General features: G+C 45.3%; 1 protein-coding gene across 7 annotated transcripts in view; it reads right to left on the minus strand.

Moving 5' to 3' along the window:
• MAFK (MAF bZIP transcription factor K) overlaps window positions 1–13,150 on the minus strand; it is a 17,256-nt gene continuing 4,106 nt past the window's right edge. The window contains exons 2-6 of one of the 7 annotated variants that reach the window (XM_050966384.1): window positions 11,866–12,186; window positions 11,415–11,726; window positions 9,713–9,796; window positions 5,874–5,953; window positions 1–4,705 (exon numbers count right to left, since the gene is read on the minus strand). In XM_050966384.1, the coding sequence (XP_050822341.1) occupies window positions 4,271–4,705; window positions 5,874–5,953; window positions 9,713–9,740 (543 nt within the window). In that variant the 5' untranslated portion in view covers window positions 9,741–9,796; window positions 11,415–11,726; window positions 11,866–12,186 and the 3' untranslated portion in view covers window positions 1–4,270. The other 6 variants (XM_050966386.1, XM_050966388.1, XM_050966387.1 and 3 more) reach the window with 6 other exon arrangements.

Here is a 13,150-nt window from a genome sequence, read left to right on the forward strand (position 1 = left end):
TGAAACCAGAAAATGCTTTATTGGAAAGGTACAAAAAACCAGTCACTGCAGCTAAATTTACAGCAATAAATTACGTTGTGGCTGTCAAGAGAAAGTGATGGACACATACACAGGGCTATACGCCTTACAAACAGGAATCCACATTACTCGGTATATCAATAATTTATTTTATAATAAAAAAGCAGCACAAAAATAAATATTGAAATGAAATTACTGAATAACCACGGAGGATAGCATGAGTTGGTGATAAAAACTTAACAGAAGATCTACCATTAAAAAATACAAAGCAAAAGATCCACCATCTACGGAAACACCCCAGCAGACTGAAATACAGATGACAAAGGAAAACAAACCCACATTACGAAAGTTTTTTCTTTAAATGAAAACAATCATGACAAAGATTAAATGATCTGAGAGAGAAAAAATGCCTTCTCCTCCTTGGGGTTTGAGTTGCACAGTAGCTTGAATGCCCCGCTATCCCAGCAATACATACAAACTTGCCACTCACTCTCCCCTCCCACCCATTATTAATTTTGCCTGCTGCCTTCCCTCGCTTGTCCCAGAGAGATGTGGCATTACAAAACACGCAAACCTTTTGCTCGTTATATGTTGTTTCCTCAGGCAGCAGATATAACTGGGCAAGGTCAGAGACGCTAACTTGCTTCAAAGGGCTCTGGAGCCTCCCTAGTGGGAAACTATTCCCAGTCAGGAGCACAGCAAATGCACATACAAGAGCACACAGAAGCCCGTTATTGCCCCATGTAAACATCCCACAACGCCTCAATTGTGGGTCAGGGGACATGCTGCTGGTTGCTTCTCATGTCCCCACCTTCATACTGTGGTTCCTATGCACAGGGTGGGTATCAGAGGAAAATGTTGGGCCTGGGGTTCAGAAGTGGAGCCTAATCCTCATGAAATTAAGACTCATTGCTTCCCTCTCGGGGTGGTGTGACAAGATAAGGGGAGAGAAAGGAACCCTAGTTACTGCAGTAAGGAGAGACAAGAGGGAGTGGAAGGAGGGTTGGAAGAGAGAGAAGCACTCCTTTTCAACAGGGCTCCCCCAGTGATTCTGCAAGCAGTGGCCCAATTCCCCTCATGTGGCTTTTGCCCTGGGCATCAGATTTGCAAGTGCAGGATGGAACAGAAACAAACCCCAGAGGAAGAAGCGAGAGGGAGTTGTCTCTCCAATGTGGTGAGCAGCTTTCAGATTGTTCCTCCCTCTGTTTTACCTTGCAATTCTGACTCACCGGTTGAAGTTAGCCAGCACACCTCCTTTCCCCCCAAATCACCACTCAAGGAGCCCTGGACTGGCAATTTCTTTTAGTAAAGATTTACAGTATCAAACTTGGAAAAAAAAATTACGAAAAATCTGTATGATAAAATGTATATAATATATTTATATATATATATATTTCTCTTTTTAAATATTTCCACGTGGTCCTTATGGATATCCAATATGGATTACCTACCATGGTTATGGTATCAACAGCTTTAATAACACCCAGGCCTCATTCTTGATTGAGTGATCAGACTACGTGCCTACTAGAACTAAGCCAGCAATCACTTGGACAAGCCTTTGGCACACTTCTGAGAACTGGAAAACGCTCAGCCACAATGGAAGTACTAGTGAAGAACTCAGATCGTGTCTTCATCTCATTCCAACAGCAACTGAACCCCACAGAATTACATTTAAATTCCCCAATACATTCCTGTCTAGTTGATCCAATTTCCTTGGTGCAGTGAACGATTCCCCGGGTGGAGGGGGTGGTCTTATTTGTTCAGGAATGTCAAGACTTTCATGGAGCTATTTTAGAAATGGGGAACATGCGGTCATTTCCAAGTCCACTGGATATTTTTCTGTTTCTCTTTTAAAGTCCCAACAGTGCTAGGAATCTAGACATTGCCTGTGTTAAAGGTGGCACCTTAGAGATCTGGGAAGATTTCCAAATACTTTTGAGTTACAGAACATGAAAAGGGATTAGGGTCTTCTCTTCTCTTCCTCAGCTTCCACTGGGGGAGCCAATAACTGGTACTGATACGCAGGATATCAATCTGCCTGTTAGGAGATGGTAAGGAAGTGGTGGAGAAGTGGAGCTAAATACCATCCGAACTATATTTGTTGGTAACTTTCTGTTTGCCTCCTCCAGGAGGAGATGAATTTGGTAGGGTAAAAGCCATCAAGGAAGCATTACTCTCACACATCCTATGGCTCAGTAAAGTCATCAGTGTAGAGGTTTAGGACTGAATGAGAACCAGGTTCTGCCTCTCCACCTACTTGACTTAAGTACCTTCTTGGGAAACCCAGAGACTCCAGTGACTGGGTAAAAGTGCCCCAACAACTTGTGTTTGTCTTTAGAAGAAAGACAGGGCTTCACTCAACTTGTGCATTCTTCTTGCAATTCAAGACACAAGATAACTTCACAAACAATATCCTACGCTGGCCTAGGATGCTAATTTTCTGTCCTCTTCAATGATAGGAGCATCTTCCTTTATCCTTTTCAGTTAAACTAGACCACTAGTCAGTCATTCTTCTCCATTTCCTCCTTTGTACCTTACTCTGGAACACTAGTCTACCAAACTCTTCTGAATATGACCATTAGCCATCTCCTCCAGTCATCTTAAACTTCCGGAGTCTCAACCTCTTCTCACCTGCTTTAGAACAAGCATCTGACAGCCCACAAATCTTTGACCTACTCTGGAACACCAGGCAATCCCTTTTCTTTCCTACTTCAAACACACAAACATGAACTCAGACCTGGAACCTTAGAATGTCTTTTTCAGTCCTGTTAAAGAATAGACTCTTCTCCCTTTGGCTTCCCTTTTCCTGCCCATTGCTGAGCCACGATTACCTCTTCCCAACTATCCTTCACAACCATAAGCCCTACTTATCGACCCCAATTTTACCATCCCCCAAAAGCCATCGATTCCAGTCCTGCCCTCCATGCATCTCTTGGGATAATTCACACCCCCCAAGAAATGTTGAATTTCAGAGTTGTTGTCAGACAGGTTCTCTCAAACCCCTCAACACAAAACACTATAGGTTTTTCTACTCTTTGGAACCCAGCTTTAATGACTGAGATTGGGTTAAGAATCTTTCTTCCCCTTTTCAGCTTCCACCCAGCATCCCATACTCTATCTCTTGTTGGCAAAAACCAGAGTACATGGCCCCTGAGGTTGGGATGGCCACTGTTCTAACAGGCAAAGGCTTTAACCACCACTACCTCTGTCATCCAGGAGCTTCTGCTGGCTTTGATCTTCTTGCACATACACTATCGGCCCTCTTGTTAGTTCAGTGCTTTTAACACATCTTTCTAGCATGCTCTACAGAAACACCTTTTCACAGTGCTGATTTCCAGAAGAACAACTTCCCACCATGGCAACCAATTCTGCCTCAGTCCAGTAATACTTCTAGTATCTCTCTCTATGCCCTGCAACATACTTCCCTTCTTAAATTGTACTGTGCCTTCCTCCCTTGAGCTTCAAGGAACCCTGAATAAGCCACTGTTACAAACCTGTGGATCATCTGGAAGAAATAAACTGCATAAATATACCCAATTTACAGGCACATCTTGGGGAAGGAGCTCTTGGTAGACTTGGCTTTGTAGAAGGGAGGCTGCAATTTAGCTTTATAGGCCACACAGGTATGGGGTGTATTAAAACATGTAAACTGGTAACCAGTATGGGCTGAAGACAGGAAGGTTTTTCCTAACTGGTGTGGTCTGACCCAAACATATTCCCTCACCCTCTCCTCCCCCCAGTGCATGGCGGAATGGACTCTGCTTCAGAGTTTATTTCTCTGCCACTGCTATGACAGATGAACGTGGTGGTGGGGTGAGGTAACTTCTTAATGGGAGTTGGATGCAGCTGAAGGAAACTCTTCTCTATACATTCATCTCACATGATTTTGACAGTCCATCTGTTACCTGGCTCTTGAACTTTATTCACGAAGGCTCCGAAGGCTCCTCCGGTATCTTCTCCCAATTGGGAAGCTGCCCACAGCCTAAAGGGGGTTGGGAAGGAAGGGGGAGGAGGAAGAGAAAGCTCATACTAGGTACAGAGCTCAAATCCCAGCCACAAGAGCTTCATGGAACCACTAAGTTCACAGAAGAGCAGCCAGTTACGTTCCCTTTGTAGATTTTTTTTTTTTCACTTTTGAAAGAGAAGGAATTGTTAAAATGCCAATTCTTGAAGTGACCAAGGACTCTGGAACGGTGCATAAGAGCCCTTTCCCCATCCCTCCGAAAGGCTGCTAGTTCCCCCATCTAGGGCACTAGGATGCTGCTGAAAATGGCACAGAACTGGATGAGATTTCAGCTGATTTCACAATGGTGATGACACTAGTGGTGGCAACTTTGGTCGGGGTAATAGGCCCCCGTGCAACGGTACGAGCAAAGGTCTGCAATGCCTCGTACTTGGAGCGCAGGGCATCCAGCTCTAGCTTCATGCTGCTGTTCTCTCGGGCCAGCTTCTCCACCTCTTGCTGTAGCTCAACCCGCTGCCTCTCCAGCTCCTCCTTCTGTGTCACACGTTTGATGCGGCAGCTGGCAGCATAGCCCCGGTTCTTGAGCGTGCGCCTCCGCTGCTTCAGACGGATGACCTCTTCTTTCGTGAGACCTCTCAGGTGCTGGTTCAGCTCCCGGACGGACATTGACACGAGTTCATCGTCACTCAGCACTGGGGCGTTCTCTCCCGACTCCTCCTTTACCTGCAAGTATCAATTTCACAGAGATAACCGTCAACAGCCACATGAACAGGTACTGAGCAGCCATGCTGCCTAAAGCAAGAAAGCAACTACACTACCCTGCAGTAATGTAACTATATTCATATAGCACCTCTCAGACAGAATGATTCCAAAGCACTTTACAGGCTACGCATACCACAGAAACGCAGCCACCTCTGGGTGGTGCATGGCAGATATTTCAGCACAGTATCTTCAGGACACTACAAGGAGAATTTTAGGAAGACTGGAGTAAAATTGTTTGAACTGAAACATGGGATCTGTATCGCAACAGGTCAGGACCATAGCTTTTCATCTCATCCACAGCAGCACAGTGCCTTGTGGGATTCTGCTGAGGCATTGGTTCAGTACTGACCCAAAAGAAACACCGCCACTTCCTGCATCTTGTGCATTTCTTTTCTGAAGGTCTCATTCACGTATTGTCCAAACCCAACACTACTTAGCTCGTAAGACCACATCCTGCAGGCCCATTTACTGGGCCACAGTACAGGGAGGTTAGATGGGGCAGACAGAGGAACTCTCTCTCTCTCTCTCAACCTTTAAGAGGTTATTTGTTTGGTCTCTAGCCACAGTTATGTGCAGAACTTTGAAGGGGTAAAAAGAACATCTACAGAGAATGCAGCACACCTGGAGGAGAGATCCAAGACACTAGAAGAGATTTCTAACAGGCTCAACAGTAAAATGTGCCATCAAAGCCATGAGGCAAGGGTGTCTATGAAGAGTTCACTGCCTACACAGATCTATAAGTAAGATATCTGCAAATCTGTGTCTTCCTTATCCAAGTGCATATGCCCTTAGGAGCAGCAATCTCTCACACCCGCACAACATACATTTTGTGATGCTGTCAATACACCTCAACCCCCGCCTGTTTAGAAGTGTCTCCTTAATACCAAAAGGGATACTCTAGTCTATGCACAATCCCAGAGACTCTCGTCTTCGCCCCATTATGTCATCAGTGCCCCTCTATCCTTTCTTCACAAGTGCTTCCCAGCTGATACCAGAGAAGCATTCTGACATACTAATTTGCAAACAGAACCCCTCAGAGAATAAATGGCTTTTGGCACTATCGGCGTGGCTCCTCCACCCATCCCATTTACCCAGAATCAGATCAGTCAGGCTCCCACCACAGCCTTACCTTTAATGCCTTGTTCGGTTTGGGATTAGTCGTCATAACCTGGGCACAGTCTCCTGGACAGAACTGGTCAGAAATTGCAACTGGAAAAAACAAAACAACAAGATTTTCAAAGGGAATGGGGAAGGAAACAGATCCAACATTCAAGACATAGTGACCCATTCTCTACAGCACCATGCGACGTTTTGGGGCTATGTAATCACTCACTAACAAAAAACATCAACCTTTAGGAACACCAAGAGGATTCAGAGAGGAGTGTCTTCCTCCAGCCACACATGGGAGAGTCTTTGTATTGCCAGCAAGTGCCACATATAAATACAGCTTGTTTGGGTTTTTTGAAGTTAAATGGGGCTTATTTCAAATGCTTGGTAATATTTTTGCTGAGAAAAAGTGCAAGGAAGTGGCTCAATACTAGATTCCATCCTCAATTAGCAATTCTGCTGGCTACCATATACAACTGTGGCAATGTGCTATTTCACCTCTAAGGGCTAGAGGGGAGTTCTGTCTCCATGAGCCAGTCAGTTCTTCATCTGCCCTGTGGAGGACTTTGAGATATACAAATCCAGCCGATAGGGACTGGATTAAGCCTATCAACTCAATTTCACAAAAGCCACGGAAAATCCACCAGACAGTAATGCTGCCGCCACTCCCCTCTCATTTTGGTCATTACTGACCTGGACTGGCTTTGAACCCGCAGCCTGGGGAAGAAAGGTATTCCATTACTAACCCTTAGCCACAGACACCACAAATATATCACTTTTGAAAAAGCAGGCAAAACCAATTATTAAGACACGGGGTGAATTTCTGTGCCTCCCGACAGATCAGGACTGTTGCTTCACGTCTCACCCTAAGGCTGTGAGAAGTCACCTGTCTGATATTCCTAGAGGAGTATCCATTGACATAAAGAATGTCCTCTGCTGAGAAGCTGCCCTTCATTCTCACCTTCGCTGCTAACTTCTCCCCTTCAATCAGCACTTTAGAGAATCCATCCAGGGGGACTGTGTTCCAGAACCTTCACACCCACCAAGTTGGAGAGATGACATTGCCAGAGTGATTGTTCGTGATGTACCTACCACAGAAGAGGGCACTGCAGCTGTGACATCACAGCATCTGCCTATACTTTCCCCAGCATCTTGGCTACACAAGCTGGGGAGGGTGCGAGGCTCCAGCTCTGACAGAGAGTCTGTTGCTCCCAAGGAGTGGCTGTAGTGGATTTCAAAGGCTGCAGCGGTGCTGGGTGACAGAACACACAGACTGTCTGGCAGGAGTTCTGTCCCCCTCCCCATCCCATTTCCACGTCTGCATCGTGTCACACATTCTAATCATTCATGAAAAATACAGCCAAAGCATCCCAAGCATGATTCCCTTCTGATAGTTGCCATGGTGACCTTGGGAAAGTAGCCAACCCTGAGCCAGTAACCATGGAAACAGAGAAGCCCAAAAGCAATAATGACTTCAGGTCATGTCTGTGCAAAGACATCATGAGGTCGTCAGAGAGTAAACAAACTCATTCATATCTGCATACAACCCTGGAGGTGGGAGGTCCAAGGGCATATGAAAGTGGGATGCAGGGGGTGACAAGTAGTTGTGTGGGTAAAGGAGGCTGGCTCAGTTCAGGCTGTTTTTGCTTGAATTGTACCAGTCAAGATACTTCATCATGTGACATGCACATAACTGAGGTAGAGGAAAGACAAAGAGAACAGAATCACAAAGTAAAGGCATTTTCCTGGATTGCAGAATGTCCTCAATAAAGCACCTCATCTCTCTGTCAGCCTGAGACAGAGATAGTAGCTTTCCATCTCTCCATCTGCATGTCTCGCCCCCACCCGACTGCCTCCTATCACGCAGTACACGAGCCAGACCAGAGAGAGATGCTTCATGATGAATGGGCCACTTAAAGCGACTGGTACGCAGTGTCTTTTGTGCAGCACCACACAGGGTGGTGCATTGTGTCGTATTACACCTCATCCTCACAGCAGTGCCAGCTACCCTCACCTCCTCCCCAGCAGAAGGAGCAGACTCAGCTAAGCCCACTAAAAATGCCATGGACAAATGGTCATTATTCATCACAGTCTGAGTAGCACAAACCCACCTGGGAGGGCACTTCACCACTTACTGAGGGGAAAAAGGGATGGGTGTGGAGCTGGAGTCTGACCTCTCTTCTATGTGAAATACAAAACAAATACAAATACAAAACTTGCAGCACAACTAAGAAGCCTGAGACACACACAGACACATCTGTCCAGACTCACTTCTCCCCCTTTGCAGTTCTCCTCTCCCTCACTTCCCAGTCACACTTGGTATTCACTAACTACGCCTAGCACAAGAATGGTCCTGCTCAAGTCAGAGGCACAAACACATATCATAAGCACAGACTGGAAGAAGAAAGGGCTCCTAGCCCTGTCCAAACGGTCCCACTGAGGAAAAGGAGCAGCGAGTTGCCCGTGTATAAAGGAAACACACTGCACCCCTCTCCCTTCGCGTGCACACACGCGCGCACATACACACAGAGCCTCAGGCCTGGCTGTCAGTTGGTGCCATAGCTATGTAGTGAGTCACCAGCTGTTTACAGAGTTGGAAAGCTAGAGCTCAGATTCCCATAGACCCAGAAACCCTTTCTTCCTTCCCTGCTGCATCCCCCCTCATCCCTGCAGGGAAAGGGGCACACCACAGTCCTGCTGTCGGCACCTGGCCCAGTGAAAACGGAAAAGGGAAGTCAAGAAAGGAAGGGGGGGGGGGAAGAGAGAGAGAACATGACTCGGTCACACCCACCGATTACACAAAAAGGCTTTTGATCCTCACCCAGTGAGTCTTCAAAGCACTTTCTACACCAGTCGATGGAAAAACTGAACACTCCGCTGGCTGCTCAGAGAGGGAAAGAAATGTGGAATATTGTGGAAAGCAAGTGCTGAGGGTGGAGACTCCCTCGGGGGTCACTGTTGGGGGTAGTCTGCCCCCAAAGTAACTCTGCTTATTTTTAGAAGCCTCCTGCGACTCTGTATGATGAACCCCCCTTCTGGTCACCTGTTGCTTTGTGCTCTGATGTCTGCTGAAGGGATGTCTATTTACATTCCACATTGCTCAGAGGAAGGTCCTAGACTCCTCCATGTTTGGTACCAGACCAGGCACATTACTGCACACAACAATTTAACAAGGGCCCAGGTTGTTACAAGTGTTATAGAAATTAGAGATGTAGGAGCTCTAACATGCCATCCTTCATAGTTGTGGGTCAGTATCAACACAGGATGCCTCCCTAATGCCTCTTGTTCATTAAATAAATGGCAGCTTGGCTTGTAAATCAGTATATTCTAGAAGAAACCAGCATGTCCTCTGAAGTTTTTTAGGATCAGCTTCCATTATACGGCTTCAGGCACAAAGACAGGCAGAACACCAGAGTCACTAGTGGGATTACGATGAAGGGCTGGGGGTGGGGAGAACTCACTGGTCACTAGATTAGCTGTAAATAATTAGCAATATCAGCATCTGGAAGAAGACCCCACGCAGGAATTTGGTTCTTGCATAAGCATCAATTCTCAAATACTGGTTCACGCACACACATCGGAGTCAAAGTCCACTGCCATTTGAGAACAGACTCCTACTCGAAAGTTTAATATAGTACTGCTAAAACCACCAAGATAAGATCACTCAAGTGACTGAATATCCCATGATAAATTTATTTTAAACCATGGATCATCATCTGGTGTCATCTGAGCAAGACTTAGTACAGTACCATGAATTTGGTTGTAATCCTGACAGACAATTATGCACTCTTAGGCCTTGAGAAAGTTACTTAACCTCTGACTTAATTTCTCCATCTGTAAAGTGGGGATAAAAATACTTACACAGTTGGTGCTGTTTATGACTATCCATTTACCACCTACAAGTGGTTAAATATACTACAGTATGTGGCATTTCTTGTACACAGACTGCAAAAAAACCAGAAAACCTCTTAGTAAAAAGGTATACAGTGCTGCAAACATTCAATTTTTAATGGTGCCCAGTGCACACACCTTATAGGGGTGTCTGCAATGCTCTATATAAATGTGTGATCTTATTACTACAAACATTTTCTTTCCTTATTGCTTGTTAACTGCATTTGCAGCCTCATGTCTAAAGTTAGACAGCAAGCTTTTTGGAGCAGGGACTATGTTACTTTTATTCTATAAGCCACATGGCACATTTCTGAGTGATATATAAATATGTACTAAGTATTATTATGCCCTGATAAAGGGACAAGTGTTTCTATAAGGTTGTGTTTCCCATTTACATTTAAAACAAGTGTTTTTATTGGAAGTATACAAAGAACCTTAGTGCTAGTGTTTTTATAAGGTTATCCAACACCGCTTGTGTCCTGGGCCGGATTTACACCTTACGTGCTCCTAGGCACAGAATCTTCAGCGCCCCCGCCTACAGCTGACCTTCGTCTTGCACAGTTTTAGAGAGGTAAGTTTCCCCTAGATGCCTGTGCCCTTAGGCACGTGCCTACTGGAAATCCGGCCCTGCTTCTGTCAACACTCTTGCAGCTGACTCCCAGATGGCTCCTATCTGACTTCCAGAAGGCTCCTATCTGACTTCCAGAATCCTCATGAGAACTTGAAGTGCTCTGCTTATTCAGCCCAGGACCACAAGTTTGATGGTTTCAGTTTGGCACATACAGCAATACCCACTACTTTTCTTTGGGGCTCTCCTCTTCCCCACCCACTCAATCAAGACAACCCTTACTAATGGGATGAAGTGGGGCAGCACTGCTGTGTGAGAAGAAAAGAGCACAGCAGATGAGATCAGAATTTGGTTTTAATAGCACTTTTCACACTCCAGTGCTCCCAAAGCACTTTACAGAGGACGGTGTTAAATACCAGCAGCCACTGTGTAGCTAATAGCAGCCATGGATTCATTTGTTTGTAGTTCATACACAGTCTTGGATGTTAAAACTCATTTTACTACAAAAGGGAACATTGGCAAGGACATAAATTATCCAGTAGGAAGCACCACAGTTCTTTAGCTTCCATTCACACATGAAGCAGCATGTACAGTAACCTGAGACTATATGACCATCTCCCCAAGCAAGCCTGTAACAACTTTTCCCCTCCTAAGGAGCAGACAGAGGAGTGCAGTTTAAGCAGGAAGGAATTCTCCATTTTATCTCACTATTAATCATCAATAGTCTCAATTAAGCACAGATTATGCTAGGAATACACTCTGTCCAGCCATATTAAAATCCAGCTAGATCATTTCCAATGAAATTGTTCTGTGACTTACCCAAACTTTCTGTTTATCCACAAGCTATTTTCAACTCCTGGTACCCTTCTTCCTGCTTCTGCATGTAAGTCTCCTTTAAGATTCAAAAGGCTGGCTACCTGGAGCTGGACTGTGGCTGGTCACCATGAATGAATAATCCATAGCCAACAGCCTACCCTTATGTCAGAGGCCAGAGAGACTGCCCTGGCTGCTGCTGTGAGAAACTGAATAGCCACGCTATTCCTGGCCCCTGCAGAGCATTTCAGTTTGACAACTGTTCTCATCCAGTGAGAAGCGCACACTTACCCAATCCCTACCGTCACACCTCCACATGCCATACGTGAGACACCTGCAAGACGGTTAAGTCAGTTAACCATGCCTACAAAGCTGGCCACATGACATGTCTACCAAGGAGGACATCAGGTCTGACAGATGAGGGAACGGCAGATGCTTAAACCCTAAGCTCTGTGCCTCTGTCCCTTGGAGACACAGCATGGATTCCCAAGACTCTGCAGTGTGGAATGCAGAGAGTATCTTCCCCTCCATCATTCACAAGTCCTCCTCCTGCTCTAACAATCCTCACACAGACTGAGAGGCAGACTGACACTTTTCATTCATCTGTAACAGAGAAGGGGGGGGAAAAGATACCCCGGTGATGTGAATCACACAGACAGCAAGCATATGTGAGGCAATAACAGAGGAGGGGTGAGTCACTGTGTTTACTGTTCTAGAGAGAAGTCTCACACAGAACACTCACCCAGCTAGCCAGCTTTCCATTTCTCTTATGGATCAGAACCAGCAACCAGCAGCAAAGAACAGATTCAGAAACCTTCGGACTGAATCAGAATGCTGCCAGGACAGGACTCTGAGGCTCTCTCTGGGGAAGCCTGGACAGGGATCAGACAGTCTTCAGTGGTTTAGTAAACAACTGAGTCAGATGCTGCAGAGCCCTTGTGGTTACAGAGCAGAGGATTCAGGGGATTATGAGTGCATGCCTGTGTGTCACATTACAGAGACCTTGGAGTTTCAGGAACAGGAGACTGGGAGCTACTGAGGTCAGAAATACTGCAGACAGCTTCTGAAATAAAGAGGGTACAGAGCTCTGATCTCATGTGCATTTATAAAATATAGTGATAAACAATGTTATACTAATATCAGTTAAATCTCACACCAGCTCCTGTGGCAAATATATATTCCATTTTACAGACACTGAAACTGAGGCCCAGCACAGTGATTTGCTCACAGCCACAGTGGGATTTAATAGAAGAACCGGGATTAGGATTTATGAATGTATAGCTCTTAGTCATCCTATGCTCCAACTATTATATCACATCTTTCTCAGCCTATATAGTTATAGTTATTAAGGAGGAAAGATAACAGTACTGTTATGCAGTGTCCCATATGTCGCAAGACAGTGGAATTTGCTACAGACCTACCCCTTGCTTCAAAACCGAGCAGCAGGATCACAGCTTTCATTAAGGAGAGTTTCTAGGCTTTACAGTCACAAGAATGTCTTCCAGACATGAACCAATGGAGTATTACCGGCCTGAGTCTTTAGACAGCCTGAAATAATAGCTCAGCAAAGAAGTGTGAGAGGCTTGTTCATCTCAATAGGGTGTTGAGCTTGGGATTTCTTGATAACATAGAGAGTTAGCACTGTTCCAGTATTTCACAGCTAGATGCCTGCTAAAAGTACAGGTGTGTTTGTGGGATAAAAAACTGCACAGCATGCCACCTCAGCAGCCAAAGCCCCAGCTGTCCCACCTTCAGTTCTCAAACCTCCAATATAGTTGCATGTTTTCAACAGAGCACCTGAACACTGACAGACAATGTATACTGAACCGTCGTTTACAGTTAATTCAATAAAGACAAAGACATTACAAATGTCTAAGACTTCCAATCAATTGCAGAAATAATGGAGGCTAAGGCACTGAATTTAGGGAAACTTGCAAAGTGCATGGCCTTCAGATACTAGAAACTGAGTTTGCAGATTTCTACTTCCATATTTTTTAGACATTGTACTTTTGCAGTGGGGTCTGAGT

The sequence above is a fragment of the Gopherus flavomarginatus genome, chromosome 9, assembly GCF_025201925.1.
Source record: "Gopherus flavomarginatus isolate rGopFla2 chromosome 9, rGopFla2.mat.asm, whole genome shotgun sequence".
Taxonomy (NCBI): domain Eukaryota; kingdom Metazoa; phylum Chordata; order Testudines; family Testudinidae; genus Gopherus; species Gopherus flavomarginatus.